General features: G+C 44.0%; 1 protein-coding gene across 1 annotated transcript in view; it reads right to left on the reverse strand.

Moving 5' to 3' along the window:
- The window catches only part of THBS4 (thrombospondin 4), a 274,521-nt gene that overhangs the window by 197,402 nt on the left and 57,536 nt on the right, over positions 1-19,583 (reverse strand). Inside the window, exons 5-6 of the mRNA XM_069627401.1 lie at positions 7,950-8,032; positions 7,781-7,832 (exon numbers count right to left, since the gene is read on the reverse strand). Of these exons, the coding sequence (XP_069483502.1) occupies positions 7,781-7,832; positions 7,950-8,032 (135 nt within the window). The remainder of the gene's footprint in view (positions 1-7,780; positions 7,833-7,949; positions 8,033-19,583) is intronic.

The following is a 19,583-nucleotide window of genomic DNA, read 5'->3' on the forward strand; positions in this document are numbered from 1 at the left end:
TGAGTGTCTGTCCTACTGTGCTGAGACTCAGTTCCAGCAGCACTCACAGCACTGCCATACCTTGGCCACAGTGCTGCGTGCTTCATATGCTGACGCGTGACCTTCTGTGGGTTCAATATCACCAACCTCTGTCCCTCTCCAGATCAATGGCAATTTTTTGTTTAATATTTTGCCTTGAATTTACACAGAGAAAAACTAATACCTTTAGAAAATGTCACTTGTACATTGATATTCATTGGAACTCATTACAAGTGTGCCCGGCACCATTGTTACTGGACGGCACACTACGAGTATGCGGGCGGGTGCCACCCCACCTGCCAGGGTCAGACCTGGCGGGCGGAATGGCACCCGCCCACCGAGTTTCGCAGAAGCATCGGCAGTGTTATTAACAGTGCCGGTGCTTCCATGGTCCCCATTCCCACTGAGTCCTATGGGGCTCAAATGGGAATAGGGATTAACATTTACCGGCGCCTGACTTCCTGGAACGCCAGGGTCATAATCCCCCGGTGATTCCGGCAAGCCAGGTGCCAGTAAATATTGCCGGGTTTACCGCCGGGCTTGTAATGAGGCCCATAGAGCTAAACCAATGCAACACATTTTTCAGGAACAAAAAATCGCTGAGTCAGTTCGCTCAAATGTATCTATTGGGTTGTAAAGTGTTGTCTAGCTATAAAACTAAGAATAGATCTCAATAACCGAGCTGTGAAGGCATGTCTAAAGTCTAGAAAACAGCAAGGATCCACAATTCGATTTTTGAACGTTGTGAAGATGTGGGTATTGAACTATATTTTGTAGAAAACAGACCCTCCACGTAAGTTTATCTGATGTCTAGATACAATCTCAAATATAACTTTTAAATAAATAATAATTTCTCAACCATGTTGGGTTCGGTTCCATGTGATTTTAACAAAACAAAAACAAAAAAATCAAATTTATTTTTGTTTTTGGTGGGGGTATCTTCCCAGCCCCTGTATCCCCATGATAAAAACCGTACCCCAACCTCCTCCCCACCAGATTTAACCCCTTACCCCACCACCACATATATATATTTTTTAATTCAGTATTTTTCATCGTTTTTTATTAGTTAAAAATTAATGATTTATTTATTATTCGATAAAATCACTGGATACCGCTGGGTTCATGTCTTTTTCAGTAGTTAGAAGTCTGAACCAGTCCCCAAAAGAACAGTTGGGATGGCGTGTAGTACGTGTACTGAATTTTTTAAATTAGATTTCTCTTTTCTTTAAATTATAGGACTTCCTCTGGACTTGCGATCTATCCGTGTTCAGCAATTAAGACATATCTGTTTTAGTGCTGCCTGATCACTCTAGCTCGGTTTGTATTTCTTCTCATTTATGTTATCTGTCTCTTTTCTATTGTGGGATGACTTTTCTTTCTTGTAGGGGTTAACAGCGAGTGTACTTGCGCACTGACATTCCCCATCGTTTGCAGTGCCAAACCCTCTTCTTCCCCTGACAACACAATACATTAGAAAACCTGCAAAAATCAATTACAGAAATGAGTAAATATCCTGAATGGCTATGGGAGTTCCCAGATCTTCAGGTCATAGGTTTCATAACAGAGTTTCTTTGTGAGTTTTGTTGGATAAGAAGGGTATAAAAATAAGGGGTGTATCAGAAAGAAGTAAGGATCCTGATCCATTTCAGAGTCACACCTAGATCAGGATCTTTTTGCTGGAGGTAAAAACCTCCCTCTTCTCCCATTTTCACCACTATTAACGCAGCTCTAATTGGACTGGTGGTAATGGCGCTGTAACTGCCCCATAGAGTCCTATGAACTCTACAGAAAATGGGGAGAAACAGCCTTATTGCAACTCAGGATCCAACGCTAATAGAGCCGGACCGAGTTGCGGTAACGCTATTTACGTTGGCGGTATCCCGGCGCAATTAACGCCGGGATACCACCAAGGACGTGCATAGTCCAACACAGCCATGCCTTATGTTACGGAGGGCTACATTAGGCATACAACACATGAAGTCAAAGGTGGGGTAATACATAATCCAACACAGCCACGCCTCATGGTATGGGTGACTACATAAGGCATACAACACATGAAAGTCAAGTTAGGGTAATGCATAGTCAAACACAGCTACGCCTCATGGTACGACGGGCTGCATCAGATATGCAAGTACAGTTGGGTGACATTGGTAAAGGTGCATGGTCTGGTAGGCCACACTGGTAGGTGTGCAGACAAGATGTGTAGCAAGTCTGGCAAGCATCTGTGAGGTCAAGACCGGAGTGAGGAATAGTCAGTACTGACATGGATAAGAGGTAATATAGATAAGGTAGCTGCCCTGCTAAGGCACGGGGTAGAAAATAAGTTATCTGCTGCCACAAGCGGGGTGATCCTTCAGGCACTGATGCAGACACTGACACACTCCTGCTAGCTAAACTGATTCTGACATGCGTGGTGACATTGTGTGGAACTCTGATATGATGATTGTTTAATGTATGATATACTATACCTGAAGTTAGTCCTGAACAGGTTTTCTGTGCGTATCATTTACCATTGCTAGCATGAGCAGGGTTAGAGCAAGAATATTCTCGGTTCTCAGTCAGTGGCTCATTTAAATCACCTCATCTTATTTTCTCAGGAGTTAGCCACCTATCTGATCCCAAATATTCACTTGAGCAATACCTTTACACCCTGCTAAAGGATGATTGTCTGAAATGCATTGCATTTAAGTCTGTACAGGTTTTAAAGGAGTTTTGTTTTGATGAAGATTGCAATTTAAGTGTCTTTTTAGTGACATCCTATGGACAATAATCCTTTAAGGAATCATATTCTATTTCAGTTTGAATGTATTGTTAAATATGGATTGGCCGGGTTACCATAGTTGCTTGTCACCCTTCTGTCAAGGTTTGTCGGCTATATGCTTAGTCAGTATTAAAATGTAACATGCTATAGTTCTTCTGATATTTCTGAGTGGTGGGCTCATTACTCTCAGGCCCCAAATTACTCTCCTCTGCCAAATTAGCTCATTCTAACAATGTCTTTCTCTAAGAATGTAACGTTCCCGAGTCACAGGCTGACAACCACACTCAAAGCATGCTTTTCGCACTGACCGGTTCCATTAACCTTAAGCAAATTGTGCACTCCCCCATGCACAACAAAGTCAACACCCAAGACTTAGTCCTCAAATCATCCCCCCACAACACCTGTGCAGATCCTGTCCCACTTGAATGGTCTGACCATGCCCATTCGAATACAGCCCGCAAAGGTCAGAGTAAACGGCCCTCTCTCAATGCCACTCATTTAAAACCTTCCAGTCAAGGAGCTAGAAGCAAACTTTGCAGACTTCCCACCACAGGGAATGCCTCAGACCTCCTAGAGTTATCCAACAACTCTGCGAATGAAACTGGTGGTAACTCATGCCCCCCTAAAAGCCAGCCGGGCCAAGACCAAACCACCTGCCCCCTGCTAAACCCCCAAGCTACCCTCCAACAAACGCTCAATCAGAGCCCTAGAAACAGTGGCACAAAATCCGTAACCCAGGAGACCTCACCAACCTCAAATCTCTCCGTGCCAACCGTATGATTCTGATTATCGAGGCCAAAGCTGCAAATTCTGACAGCCTCTAACAGGAGCAAAACTCTTTTTGAAGTAGCAAAGCAGTGTATCAAACCCTCACTCAACCCTGAGGTACCACCAACTCAGGAAAAATGCAACGGAATCAACACATTGTTTTATCCAAAAAATAGACAAAATCCAAGAGACCATCAAATCAACCTTTCACAGCATTAGCATCCTCTGCATTGCAGCACACACACTGCGCCTCTGAACCGAATTCTTTCCTCTAGGATCTCCTAATAATTATTGCCTCAGTCAAACCTACTTATTACGCTGATGATATAAACCCAGCATCCATCATTAAACAATTGATGGGCCTGGCAATCAATGCGCTCCTCATCAACATCAATGCCTCGCTCGCAGAAGGATCATTCCCAGACACTCTCAAGACTGGTCTCATATGACCACTTTTGACAAAAACAACCCTTAATCCAGACGACCTAGCCAACTACCGGCCCATTACAAACCTCTAATTTATTGGTAAAATCTTGGAAAAAGCACTTGCTACACAACTGCTCACCAGAATCAAACAACTACACCTCCTAAATGACTATCAGTCAAGATCCCTCCCCAATAGTAGTATTGAAACAGCCACCATTCAGGTGGTGGATGATGCCCTCCAAATCATGGACATGGTCGACTTATGCCACTTTGTCCTCTTTGACCTCTTGGCTGCATTCAACACCGTCCACCACTGCATCCTTTTCTCCCTCCTTGCTGACCGGATGGCACTCTCTGGCACTGTCCTGAATTGGTTTACCTCCTTCCTCTCAGGCAGACACCAGCCCGTCCAGACGAACCTGTTGTATCCCAACCGACTCTAGGTCTCCTGTGGAGTACCCCAAGGCTCCACCCTCTCACTAATCCTTTTTAACCTTTACATGGAGCCTCTGGGCGCTGAAAGATCCCAATATAGCCAGCCACCAGCACGCAAATGATACACAGTTGAACATGAGAGTAAATAGCATGCCGGGCATCACTTGTCTCCGCGATTAGATAGCCATCATCCAGTCCTGGATGCCAACTGCCTACCTCAAACTAAACCCATCCAAGACTGAATTTATCCTCATTGTTCTGCCCGCTAAAAAACAACTTGTCCAATAATGGTTTTATGATATGCACCTACACAGCTTTGATCCACAACTCGCGGACTCCACAAAATCCTTAGGCTTCCTCATTGACAGCAGCCTGTCCTTCCAGAAACATGTAGCCAAGGCAGCCCAAACAGCCTGGCCCAGAATATCTACCCTTTTGAAGAATTAAGCCCTTCATGCTGCCACAGGACTTCCGGACCATAGTGCAGGCCCTGGTGGTCTCGCACATCAGTGGGGAAAATGCTCTCCTGACAGGGCTCCCAGTTGCTCAATTGGCTCCCTTAAAAACTGACCACCACGCTGCAGCATGTTTTATGGGTTCATGGATATTTGACCAAATTACACCCATCCTATGCGAACTACACTGGCTACTAAGCTCCACATATATGGTGGCACAAGCTCCTTGCGATGCAAATCGACCAACCAGCTTGAATCACAAATTGGCTGCAAAGGGATGACCTGCAAACAAATCTCATTCCCGGTGTCAGCTCGGAATACCCCCACAATTCACCAGTTTCGCAAATCTCTCAAAACACGTTGTTTTTCCAACAACACATCACCAAGTACTAATTGCAATGGACGCACATGCTGATGCATAGACCCAGTGCTCCAGATAAGATTTTAAAGTGGGAGTATTTTACTCCCTATTTTTAAAACATTTGCCGTAAAATTATTATTTAGAGAGTAAAAAAGTCCCATTCCGAATGGGAGTATTAAATAAGCAAATAAAAATGTTTTAACTGTAAAACACAAATGTGTTGTAGGAAATATTTCTTTGCATCAAGGTATTCATGTACATTGAAAGATATACTTTTACCTCTTCAGAGCAGGCAGTAATAATAGTAGTCTCTTCCTGTGGCGACGTGTGGATGAAAACGGGGGACAGGCTCCTATGCGTATGTTTCCCATTTTTGTTGGGAGTCATTTTACTCCCTATTTTTGTTTTTTGGGAGTATTTGCCTATTTTTATGGAGTCAAAGTGGCCGATACACCCCTTATCTGTAGGGCTGCATAGACCTCAACTCACAGTAGTGCGTTCTGTTAAAATATGCCAGCCCAAATGCCAGCTGGCCACACTCTGTACCGTGCTGTGCTGCTCTCGAGCCAGGTCCGTGCTTTAATCAATAAAATAATGGCAAAATTGAAAAAATGACTGTCTCACCAAGGGTGTCACTTGTGGTTTCTCTGCTGCTAGTGCATATTAGTCTTCTGCTAGCGCTAGCCACTGATGACTTTAGATGGTTTCCTGTCCCCTAATAGTGATGGTAATGGTATGGTCCTGTGTCACCATGCTGGGTAGGTGCAAGGCAGCTGCTTTGAGGGGAAAATATAACAGATATTAGCAAATCAGATGACACCTCTGCCTCATATCTGGCATCATAGGTGGGGCACCTGTGTAAGTCCCAGGCACCCACATCACATGTTTTATGGCACCCATACCATGTGGCATAGACGTCTGCTGTTTATCTTTACAGCGATACACTCCACATGTTTAAATGGAGGTGTGGACTCAGACATGCTCGATCGTTTTGCGCAGGACAAGGGCTACTGCATTACCTCTCATTATAGCCTGTGAGTGCCACTGGGGTACTTTGCCTGAGTAGTGGTGGTTCTCATGCCGGTCTTGGCACGGTCTAACCTTCAGCAGTAACATTTTTTATAGATTCCTTTGAAAAAGAGTGTATGCGTAAGTAGCCTGCTGCTTGAGTACTCTCATCTCAACCTCTTCCAGTTCTGAGAGTGGTACTGCGGTGGGTACTTTTATGGACAGTTATTCCTTGACTTAGCTCTGTGTCCGTGGGACTGGGCTTGTGGTGCCATAAGAAGAAGGGTCCTAGGGGAAGGAACAAACTCTACATCCTGGCTAGACTATCATGAACTTGTAACAGGTGGTCTCTGAGCTGTGTGCCGAAGTCTCTCTGACAATTCATGTTCAAGCCACCACAAGCAGTGTCTCACTGTTTGTTGTGCTAGGAGGGCTGCTCATAGCCACATATTACCAGGCGCATCTACATGCACACTTACATTTGCAATATGCCACCGACGAGTTGCATGCCTTCCTTCACACACCAAGAGGTTTGGCTGACGATAATTGAGAAATTATCAGTCAGTGAACCACTCTATTTTCAACACTTCCTGACCAAATACTCTCCTTCTAGACTCCTCTGTTCCTCCACTGCCAACTCCCTGCATGTTAAGCATTTTGCTAAACAGAGAGCTGGTGGGCGATCTCTTTCCTCAGCTGGCTCCCTCCTATGGAACAGCCTCCCTCTTCCTCTGCGTCCTGAACAAGACCTCCATAAATTCCGAAAAAGCCTCAAGGCCTTTCTCTTTACCTCCTTCTTCTCCTCCTCTCTTCCCTGCTAATCTTACAGCAGCGTGACTGATGTGCAGCGCCCTTATGTGTCCTCGGGGCCTTGACCCCCCACATCTCTTATCCCAGCCGCCGTCTTTCTACTTCACTTACTTGGCTCACCCACTCATCGGTGGCTGCACTTACGTTCTTCTCCTCTTAGCACTTACCCTGAGCACTTCTCCATAAGCATCAACCACCTTATTGCTCACCCCTTCCCCTTCTACACTTGCACGTTCTGAAAACTCACAAGGTATAGTAGGTTCTTCTCCCCTTCCCTTATTCTCATGATTTGTTTGTACTGTTATTGCAATTATTTATCCTTGCTGTAATTGTCTGCTCCTGCCCCCACCTTGTTTGCCCTATGGGCGCTTTGAAACAGTTGTGATAATTGTATAAGCGCCTAATAAGTGACCAAGAAATACATAAATAAATGTGTTTGAATTAAATTAAATGTGTATCGCAAGTGGTTTTCTCGAATTGTGTTCTCATTAAAAAGGCCATTTCTTTTTTTATGGCTACCTCCAAACTCGTAATGAAGTCCAATGCCCCTGAATAACACCTGCAACCCTGGAAGTCACAGTAGCTTGAAGTTTTCATACCCAAATAAACTTGCACCTGTACTTCAGTGATTTGGGAGGGTTCGTTGAAGGCCACATCGGCTCATGTTACCAGGCTCAGAGCCATTTCGTGAATCGATTGGCCCAGGACTAGTCCATGCCATTTAGTTATGGTACTTACCGCAGGCCTGGCATTCAGCAAGGGTGTTCCGCAAAAACACAGTTTCTTTGACCTAAGGGCACAAAAAAACAGCATCATGTTTCATCGATTAAATTCTAATCCGCTGGCCATGAAGTGCCCATCATGCTGATGGGGTTGCAGAGGATGTGGCGATACGCGCTGGCCTCACCTGCTGAGAAAGGATTTCCTTCATGTCTCCCATCAGTTGGTTAAGTTGAGTCATCTGGACCACAAGCAGTCGACTTGCGTCACCTGCGGACGATAGGCCTTGGGAGTCAATTATTGCGGAAAGGTCATGCAGTCCCCCAGGGGATGGCATTCACATTGCATGAAGACAAGGGAATCAGTCACAAGTAGGGGCAACGTAGGAAATGCTGTTGCAACTGTAGGCAGCGAGTTAACAGGGTGCGGGTGATACCCTCCAATCCAGATCCACAAGTCATACACCCACGTGAGCTAGAGGCCAATACATGGACATAGGAACTCTTGCTCTTTCAGATCAATAGATCATGGAGGTGAAAAGCAACATTTCCTTACCCACTTTTGCCCACATTCATGCGGTCTTACTGGACTTGGGAAGACTGTGAGGAACATCCTGTCACTGTATGTGCTGGAGAGGAAGGCAATATGGTACATGTATTCAAAGATTATGTACTTCTTGTGACAGGGAACTGCACTGAAGGGTGCATTCTCCGGCAATGCGCCTACATGTTTACAGGATATGCAAGCCGTGTTTTGGAGCGACTACAGGGAAGAAAGTGGGTTTCAATCAGAACAGGGACTTCCATCAAAATGCATGGGCAAAAGGCAGCCGTGGAAGGGAGACCGGGGTGAAGTACCGATGACCACACAGAATGCAGCTCAGCTGTAGTCCCAAATTTCAAAGAAAAACAATTTAAGGCTTCCACAGTTTCTGAAACTGGCATGGGGTGGGTGCATGTAGCGAGTGTTTCCCCGACGCCTAACTGTAAACAAACGCCTCAAGATCTGGGGCAAAATAAAGGAGCACATTCATGGATGCAGAAACATGGACTGGGGGAATGCTCCAGTTTCAGCGTGCATGTATTCTTGAGTGCTATACATGATTTTGGAACTCTCTCTGGAAGTCCACTGAGAAAGGACAGTGTTCCTAGAGATCCTTCAGTCTCGGGTGTGTATCTGAGAGCTTGTGTTCAGCTGGTGCTGCAACTAGATGAAGATTTGATCATGACTGTAGACCAACACTGACCGAAAATGGAGGTGGAGCTTGGAAGAGCCTAGCAGTATGGAAGCATAGTTCCACCGTGGACTTCCATTATGGCCATGCATAATCTAAGGCTGCTTCTAGACTCTGATTAGGGTTCTGGAGCGCCCGTATCCTGACTGAGACCTTCTGCCTGCTATTTTCCCGGGCGCAATTACTCATTCTTAAAGATGCAAGGAGCAGAGGGTAGCAGTTCTGGGATATTACTGGGTGGATCTCTTGCACCTAAATTCAGTCAACATTTTGTGAAAAACAGAGCATAGGCAGTTCTTCCCTCTGTGTTTCTTCTCTTAGCGCAAGAGCCTACCTGCTTCATGTCACCCTTGAAAACAGCCAAGGGAACTCATGATGAGAGGAGCAAGAAAAGTGTGTGTGCGTGAGAGAGGAAGAGAGAGAGAGAGAGAAAGAGAGAGAGAAAGAGGGGGGAGAGAGTGACCGGTTTCAGTTTATTTAGAAGCTCATGTGCACCCCCTCACCATCGCCTGAAAACAATTGCTTATTTCGGGAATTGATAAAGAAAGTCTGTGTCCTGCTCCAAGACTGTTTTTAAAGGGGACGTATAGTTTGAAGAAACATAAAATATGTTGTTCCATCCTGTCAATACATCACCTTATTGAACTCGGAAGAAAGGTCCAGAGGGTATAATTTAATCGTTCAGTATCAGATTAAGAACACATCTATTTGATAAAATTCATTCTATTCAGTCGTTAAAACATTCATCCACATACATCCATCAAGCATCACCTCATCACAAATGTCTGTGATGAGGTCGTGGTTGGAGACTTCTGGGATCCATCTCAACTTTTTGACCACTTATATCATCTATTGTGGCCAAGCATATTGATTGCACATTCTTTCTATAAACTAATCTAATTGATGAATTATATGTCATGATTTTTATAGATTCTATCTTATACCCATTGGTGTTTGATATGAGTGCATTGATGCTTGATGGATGTATGTGGATGAATGTTTGAACGACTGAATAGTATGAATTTTATCAAATAGATGTGTTCTTAATTTTCCTGCTATCTGAATTGTTGCCATAAGTGCAGATTAAATCATGATTTGACTCATTTATTTAAAATGTATCAGGTTTAATAAAATCCTTTGATACTGAACGATTAAATTATACCCTCTGGTCCTTTCTTCCGAGTTCAAATGTTATATTAATACCCTAACTCAGAGTGTGGGGTCCCCTGTGTCTTTCAGAAAACATATAATACATCACCTTATGCCTTATGTCTACTTTCAGCTAAAAGGGTTTTCATCTATCTGTCTTATTTTCAACGTGTTTGCAGGGATGTGCCTTGCTTTGGGTGACCTCTATTTGTGAGATGCTTTCAAGCCCTCAAAGTGGAAGTGACAGCAGATGGGTCTTCATATCCATTGCAGCAGCAAAGGGGTGAAGCAGAAGGTGATCATTCTTTTACCTTTCCCCAGCAAGTTTACTTAGCTACTCATCCTCTCTCACCAATAGTAACAGTGCTACTATTAGTAGTAATAGAACTACAAACAGCAGTGGATCCACGGCTAAATGTTACAAGTAGTAGAAGCCCTCCTACCAGTAGCAGTAATGTTACTACTCCTAGGAGTAGTAGCATTACTTTGAGAAACAATAGTGTCACCACCAGTACTAGTAGCACTTTTTGTAGAACCCCACTCCCACTACTAGTAGCAGCACTATTACACGTAGTCGCAGCAGGAGTAGTAGCAATAGTAGCAGCAGTACTGCCAGCATTAGTACCACTGCAACTCCCAGTACTAACACCAGCAGTATTAATACAAGTAACATTGGGACATTATTAGCAGAAGTAGTATTAGCGGAAATTACCATCAATAGTGCTACTACTACAGGTATCATTAGTACCACTTCAACTACAAGCACTAAAGTTACTAACAATTAGCACTACTATTAGTAGTATTACTGTTTGATGCACTCTTAGCACTATTACCAGTAGTAGTTCCACTAATACCAGTTCTACTACTATTGCCCTGCTAGACGCATTACTATTAGTAGTACTAACCACTGCTACTTCTACAACTGCTAGGCATTGCAGTAGTAATAGTAATCAGTACTCATTCTTGCAGCAGATCTACTACTGTTGGAAATTGTTCTACTTCTAATGCTGTTAGCAGCACCAGTGCTGCTACTACACCTGGCAGTAGAGCATAGCACTACTACTGGTAGCAGTATTAACTCTGCTATTACTAATAATAGTAATATTACTACGCCTACAACCTGCATCAATACAAATGGTAGTACTACTACTATTTTCAGTGGCAGCAATTATAATGGTAGTGGTACAGGTAGTGCTATTTACTCGAGTGCTACTACTGGCAGCAACAGTAATATTCCTGCTATTGATTGCAGTGTTACTACTGTTGGTAGAATTACTATTACTAAGTGTAGCACAACTACTGTTGGCACTACCACTATTAGTGTGGTGGGAATAGTAAGTGAGTACATTTGTAGGTGAAAAGTAAATGCTAACATTTCTTCTGCTCTTCTGCAGCGTTAATGGATCTACAAACTGCACTTCCTCTCCCCTTCTGATGTCACTTCCTCTTTAAGTGCCAGAAAGCAGCTCAGAACTTTGAGAGCAAGTATAGCAAGCGACATGCGTACAAAAATATTAGAAATAAGATATAGGTGAATGTTTTTTTCTCTGAAAAGTAGACAGAATATAAGACATTAACTGTTAGAAATATCAGATTGAATTTTGTAAAAACGATGTTCCTTTTAACACACGCACGTGCACCAGCCACCAAGACACATTATACCATATAGGCAAAGAGTGCAGGTACACAATCATATGCATGTGGAAAGCCAATACATTGATGCTTTACTATGCAAACGGTCTGGCAGTGGGCATTCGCGCTTTGTTCCTATGACGTCATGTGTCACGCATGCTCCCTTCTACCTGCCAGACAGTCATCATTTCTTGCAGCCATTGCATCACATGAAATCGGGACCTGGCTAACCTCTAATAGCAGAAATGCGTACAGGATGAAACAAGCAAGCAGACCTCCACGGTCTGCATCCCAGGCATCAACATCAAACACGTCCCCCTCCCCCTCGTGCAACTGAGACAAGAAATCACGACGCTGCTTCTTCAAGGGGCGCCTTTAAGTCACCCTGTGAACCCAACCAGCCGTACATGGATCCTGACGGCCACCCTCTGCAGCCTGTGACATGTTCTCCACTCACTGTGAATCTAAAGTATTTCCTGCAACCCAAATGGGGGATGCAGGGAACAGACTCTGCGTTTCAAGTGACGCTCCTCCCTCCCTGTAACCATAGAGCATGCGCCTGTAAACACTCCCGCCAATGCACAGGGCTTCACTGCTTCTGCAAACCAGGCATGAGCTCAGTGGCTATCAAAACAAAAAAATGCAATGTTTGCTTGCCCGCACACACTGGCCACAAAGTTTAACATGTTCACTATCAAACAGAAAAGACAGCCATATTCTATAGTTTAAGCTTCTGGTGGTTGACTTTCCAAGGGACCCCTGTGGCAAGAGAACATTATTTTTTTACCCTGCGGTGAATGGGGGCGGAGTCCGGCTGAGTCCTAGTTTGCCCAGAATCTTTCGTGTGTGTGTAAGAGAGTAGTTGCAGCGACTGAAGCTGTGTCCTGTTTCTATTTCCATTGGATCTGTTTAAAAACTCCCTTGCCGCGCGGAGCGCGGTTGCGGAGTCCGGCTGAGTCCCAGTTTGCACAGAATCTCTTGTGTGTGTGTAAGAGAGGAGCTGCAGCAACTGAAGCTGTGTCCTGTTTCTATTTCCATTGGATCTGTTTAAAAACACCCTTGCCGCACGGAGCGCGGTGCGGAGTCCGGCTGAGTCCCAGTTTGCCCAGTTCGCCCGGGTGTGCCCGGGGGTCGGACCTTGGTATGGTTGTCCTTCCAAAGGCTCCCTCATCGAGTGGGCGCCAGACTCGCCATAAGACCCTGCAGAAGCGCTGTATGCTGAATCCTTGGACTGCTCTGCCTGAAAAGTCTGTTGCAGGCCACAAGGTAAACAAGCAAGCCGCTTCCTTGACGACATCGGCTGCCCCGTCTCAGACTACTGTTCAAGTGCACCAAGACGCTTTTAATGTTGCCTCTGACTGTTCTAGCCATATGGCTCCAAATGTAGCTGATCCCTTACTTGGTCTGCAGTGCATTGTACCATCTCAAAATCCAATAAGACCTCTTGTATTGCTATCCCTCGCTGACCTGGCCCCGATGCCGATGCCGCCAGCCGAGATTGATGCAGCAGCAATCTCATTGCCTAGGCAAATTGCCTTTCCTGACAAGTATTTTTCCCCATTTGATCTAACTGATGCGGAAATTATAAGCACTTCGATTGCCGCACAGGAGAATTCTAATGAAATCTTGGCCGTGCCAGTCAACAAACTAGTTGGCCATGCAGGCGCTAGTGAACATACAGCTACTATAGCCACTCCAGTGCCAGAACGCATCAGTGTGATCTCTTCTCTAGAACTTAGCGTTGAATCTGACGCTCAACATGCCTGTAATCACGCTACGGTGGATCTGACTACCCACATATCGGTCAGTAGAACTTCCATGTCACCGAAAAAATCTCTGCCATCAGTATCACTCGTGCCTACTGACGACCTGCGACCATCTCTGAATGTTTCGCAAAATTTCATGTCAATGGATAGCGAACCTAGTACTCCTAAAAAGGCATGTTCTTTACAACACGTTGCCGTCCCTGTATCTGCTACCCGGAACCTCAGTTGCACGCCAGGAAAAGCAGCTATTGGCTCTTCAATTTCTACTTCCGAAATGCCTTTTCAACTACAAGCACAAAATGGCACACCTAATGTAGCAGCTCATCAGCAGATCCAGAACATTGAGCGACCATCTGTAAAAACTCCTCAATTCATTCTGAATCAGAAGAACATGGAGCATCCAAACATAACACTGTTGGCTCCATCACCACTGTCACTTCAACCAACGCTGCGATATGGCCAACAAGAAAAAGTTAATGCTCCGAACCTGCTGTTCACAGCGAAACAGTCAGAAGGTTGCACCAGCGCAAAAAGAACAAATGTATCAGCTCTGTTAGCAACCCCATCGAAGATTTCCACTTCCATCATTGAGCCATCAATTGTTCCTAGTCCAGGAAAAGATTGTCAGAAGACGCCAAATTCAAAAATGAACCTTTCAGCGGCTGCTGCAATTCAGTTGCACAACAACGTGCTTACGGCTTCATCTCAATCGATGATTCCGTTTGTAAAACTGTATGAATCATTGAATTAAACTATTCGTGTTCAAGGGGCATTGTTACTGAACCTCTCGACAAAATTGGAACAAATAGACAACTTTACCAAGTTTATTCATCAAGAAATCCAAGCAGACAAAGACTCAAGTTTGCAGTGGCAATCCTGCCTTAGTGACCTTGTCACAACGCAACAGGAGAGACAAGAGCTTCAGATAAAATGTCTATTGGAGGTGCTAAGAGAGCTAGCACCACTGTTAAACCCATATCGCAGTCCAAAAAACTCTAATGTGGCCATGCCGCTTCCTGTTTCATCGTCAAGCACAACCTCCATGCTGCAAGTTTCAGAGTCAAATGTAGTAACCTCTGACCCAATGGCGGCACAAAATGAATGCATAACAGTTCAATCCAACGCAAGTCTAAGTGCTCAACACCCTGCAGTGACTCCATCACTATCCACAACTGACAGTGTCCCCTTGCAAGTCTTGTCGGAAAACAAGTTGCCAATAGTGGCTGTTGATGCCCCTACACACGAGGATAGGCAACCACCACAAGTTGCATTACAAGCCGACCAACAGGGAAGCTCACTATCCTCATTGGGCATCTTCTCAGGTCCAGCTAAAACAGGAACAGTGGGCTGCCCTCCAAAAATGACAGTAGTCTTTACAAATGCTAAGCCTTTGGCACAAGCTAGAAACGCCAAGCTGACTACGACAGTCAAGAAAGTGAAGCCTGCAACTCACTCATCCACGAAAAGCTTCATAAGGAACCTTACTACTCCGCCTCGATCGGGTCTTTTTGAGCGCCACACTGATGGCGACAAAGAACTTTCAACATCCCAAAAGAACTGTCAATTGCTGCCCTCGAAAACCTGGAGCAAAGCGGCGTCGCATAAATTCGGACGACTGTCCATCTGTCACCTCGGTGAAATCGGCCTCACCAGATTTATGCGACTTATCCACTTATTCGAATTCAGGCGATGATGAGAAGTCTCAAACTCCCAGCGAAGAAAATCTGCCTTGTCTGCGGCCTCCATCTCGAGTTGCACATCCTAGGAAAAGCCCTTCTTCTTCGAAGTGGCAAGCAGCTCAAGCAAGGAGATCAGCCACTGCAAATAAGGAAGACATAAAATCTACTGTGGATGTTCTGAGTTTAAATCCTAAACTAACTATAAATCAACGTAAACAGCTAAATTGTTTCACATCAAGGCTGCAAGATTCTCATCTACATCGAGCCGCTGACTATAAGTGCAAACTAAGACTTCAAAACATCCACACAGATGACAACGAGCTGAACCTCAACCGAGCAAACGTATTGAGACTATTGAAACACATTCCACCGCTGCGCCTGATCAACTCTGACGATATCAAAATCGTTGAATATGTGACTGAACAATGCTCTGATGCTGTTCTGCTACACATTGATTCAGCAGGAGTTCGAAATACATTACTCAAAGCTGCTGATGATCTATTGATGTTTGGCTTTGACATCTCAGTTGAACCTGAAAAGCACAACCAGAACATCAACTCTGAGAACCCTGCTCATAGTTCAGCCGGAAAAAAGCCAGTAGATGTGAAGTAATTATGTAATAGTCTGATTTCTGACGCGAGACAAGGTCTTCCAAGTCATCAAAATGAAAAACAAGCAAGTCGTTCAAGACAGCAGACACAGGATTAGCCATGATTGAAACCTCAGTATGCACTATTTTCCATTCTTTCCTGGAATACCCGTGGGTTCCACCATCTGTTTCAAGGGTTTGATGTTCCACTAGATAATGTTTTTGCCATTTGTCTACAAGAGACATGGCTTCTCGAAGCACCAATGAGAGACGGATATTCTATCTTAGTCCATCCAGCAACTAAAAACACACAAGGTCGCCCAAGAGCAGGCTTATTGACTATGGTTCGCCTGTCTCAAAATTGGTCAGCACCGACATGTTCAAACCCAAACCCATTTGTCGAAGGTTCAATCATGCACTCAATGACCGACGACTCAAATGCAAAATCATCGCTGCTGATCATCAATTGCTATTGGAATCTGGCCAAAACAAACGAAAAGGATTTCATCAATGCCATCTGTTCTCTAATGGATGATGCAATTTTGAAGTACAACAACCTGACAATCATATGTTGCAGCGATTTAAATTGCTCATGGTTTAAGTATGACTCAATTAACCAAAGCTATCACCAACTTGCCAATGAAGATTTGGGCGAGAAAGAGCAAAGTTGGACAAATGCAGTGGAGATGCGCGACTGTGTGATGCTGAACGGCGCAGTGCGAGGTGACTTTCCGACGCAACCGACCTGGCATCGACAGTCATCGCGCAGCATCATTGACTATTTTTGGGTGTCCAGGAATTTCGAGTCGAAGGTCACCTCTCTTCAATCCTTAAAATTGCCTAATAGCGACCACATGCTGTTAAATCTTGGCTGCCTACTGGCAGCTTCTGACTCTGCCCTTTCATATCCTGTCCCAGTGGAGGCGAACACTAGTGGTAATCGCCTTCGGTTAAGCGCGTATAAGATTGGTGGCTTAACTGAAAGAATGTGGAACTCGCCTAACGGCGTGGATTACATTCCCCTTTTTTCGACCTACATAACAAATAAAAATGACCTATCTCAACAACACAAAAGTCACAAACATCTGTTCAGCAAAGTGATGGATGACAAAAAGAAAGAGCTAAGAAGAGAGGTGCGTTTAATTAAAAAAAAATAACGTCTCCAATCTGAAACTGCTTGAAGAAGTGAAAGCAAGAAGAGCGATCTACAGAAACTGGGCTAGATCTCACAGAATCATTGTCGAGCAAGATCGCGCAGAACTCATGATGAAGTTTCTGATCACTAAGAACACACGTGACATCTGGCAAATTCTGAACATGGGCTATGTAAATAGCCTAAATTCAACTCAGAACACGATCTCTGGCGATATTTGGTGTAAACACTTCATGTCAGTGTTCAATAGTAAGTCCAATGTGACCAAACTAGCTCCTGAGGCTAAAACAGTGCCCTGGGAAGTACAAATGTCACAACCTGATATTGTCAGAGCAATTAAGCTGCTAAAAAATTCTCGCGCAGCTGGTCCAGATATGATTAGCAATGTGATGTTAAAAAAAAAACACACTGCTATGGGCCCCTTTTATTGAGTGTCTCTTCAAAAAAATTGCAACCTCCAACAAACTGCCTGAGTCATGGCTAACCGCAATCGTAATCCCAATTCATAAGAAGGGCAGCTGGGATGCTCCAGAAAATTATCGCCCCATAGCCCTTCTGGACTCAATTGGCAAACTTTTTGGCTCTATCCTGAGGTTGAAGTTGGTAAATTGGGCGAAACATGCTGGAATTCTTGATGTTCGACAAACAGGCTTTTCAAAGGGAACAGGAGTAGATGTAAACCTCTCAATATTAACAACGTTGAAACTCAATGCCTTGAAAACAAGATCCAAAATTCATCTAGCCTTCATCGACATGAAGCAAGCCTTTGACTGCATCAATCGTGACCTGCTCTGGTCAAAACTGCTTAAATGGAACTGCCCTGCTGCTATCCTCAATCGAATAATGGCTCTTCACTCAAACACTTCGTTTCGAGTGCGTATCAACAAGATTGGCGAATTATCGGACAATATTCCTACAACAAGGGGAGTTAATTGGGATGCCCACTTGCAGCAGATCTATTCAAACTATTTCTGGCGGATCTTCCGATTCATCTTGAGCAGGCCCATTGCTTTCCGCCAAAAATAAACAAGATCTCTGTAAGATATATTGCCTATGCAGATGATCTAGTCTTGATAGACAGAACTCAGATTGGTCTACGACGCCTCCTATGTTGTCTCTACAACTACTTATCTCTCAATGAACTCGTAATAAATACAGACAAAATGAAAATATTGTGAATTTGACCCAGGACTTGTAGAAAAGATCATGCATTCAAGTCGGTGGTTGGCGGCCAATCTCTGACCTTAGTCAACTCGATTCGCTATCTAGGAATTCAGTTTAACAACTCAATTTGTGAAGATCAGTGGATTAAAGATCTAAAACTGAAATCCTTAAGACTAGCTCTGTAAGCGGCCAAGCTAAGCAAAAGTTTTGGCAAATTCGCTTTAACACCTGTCCTAATGTTCTACCTACAAAAGGTAGTACCAATCTTAACGTTTGGAGCAGAAGCCGGCTGGAACATCAGCGAGCAAAAATGGAATCAACTTGAGGGTCACTTTTGGAGACGCGTCCTCAACCTTCCGTCTTGTGTATCAATTATATCGATACTTCATGAACTATCTCTGAACTCCCTGTTTAGCCACGTGATTTGGAAGTCCATCTCGCTGATGCGAAAGATGAGAGAGGCTGGTGGGGCGTCAGCCTATCATATATTTACATCCACTGACGCGCCTAAAAGTGGCTGCCTGCAGGGTCAATGGTGCTCAAGAGCACAAGAATGGATTGATGCTGCGGAAATTAATAACTTTGATCTATTTTTCCGACCCCAACATGCTAAAAGAAAATTTGAAGCTTGGGCTTGGATTTTTAATTTAGAAAAACGTGAAAAGCTAGCCTCATCCAACTGGCTAGGCAATGTACAAAAAAAATTAAACTCTCAGCCACAATATCTGACACGGTGTTACTCTCGATATTACCGTGAACAATTCCTCCGGTTTCGTTTAAACATCTTGAAATCGAAGGAAATCTTATGGCAAAGGAAAAATCCATCTACGAATAACAACCATTGTCGTTTCTGTCTTGACTCAGTCGAATCTTTGAAACATTTAATCCTAGACTGTCAGGCAATCTGTGACCTTCGCTCTGCATATCTGGGTAAATTTGCCCCCCTAGATGGGGATATGGCGGCATGGTGGTATATGATTTCCTCTGGCAACAATACCAAACATGTTTGCGCCATTGTAAACTATTTGAATGCACTGCTGAAGTTTCCTCTCTAACTTAAGCGGATCTCATTACGATGCTTCGGGAGTTTGCACTTATGAATGTCAGCCATTGTATTTGTTGTGAAGGAATGAAGTTTTGAAACAAATGTTTTTCATTTATGTTAAAACTGTCGTTTTTTCAAATAATATAAAAAAAAAAGCAAGTTCTCAACACCCATCTCTCCAAATTAGGATGTATATATACGTCCTGTGGAAAAAAAAGGCCACATTTTTAGACTGCCTATATGCACTTTGTGGTACTCGAAGAGTTAATGGCCCATCCCATAGACTACCATGTGGCCGAGTGATTTCCCAGTATGTGTAATAAGATACTGGAGAACTGTGTAGCTTGATAATAGAGTAATGGAATAGCTCGACAATTACACTGCAGTGCAAGGAGTTCATAAAATGAACT

This window comes from Ambystoma mexicanum, chromosome 6p, assembly GCF_040938575.1.
Source record: "Ambystoma mexicanum isolate Mex_15411 chromosome 6p, UKY_AmexF1_1, whole genome shotgun sequence".
NCBI lineage: Eukaryota > Metazoa > Chordata > Amphibia > Caudata > Ambystomatidae > Ambystoma > Ambystoma mexicanum.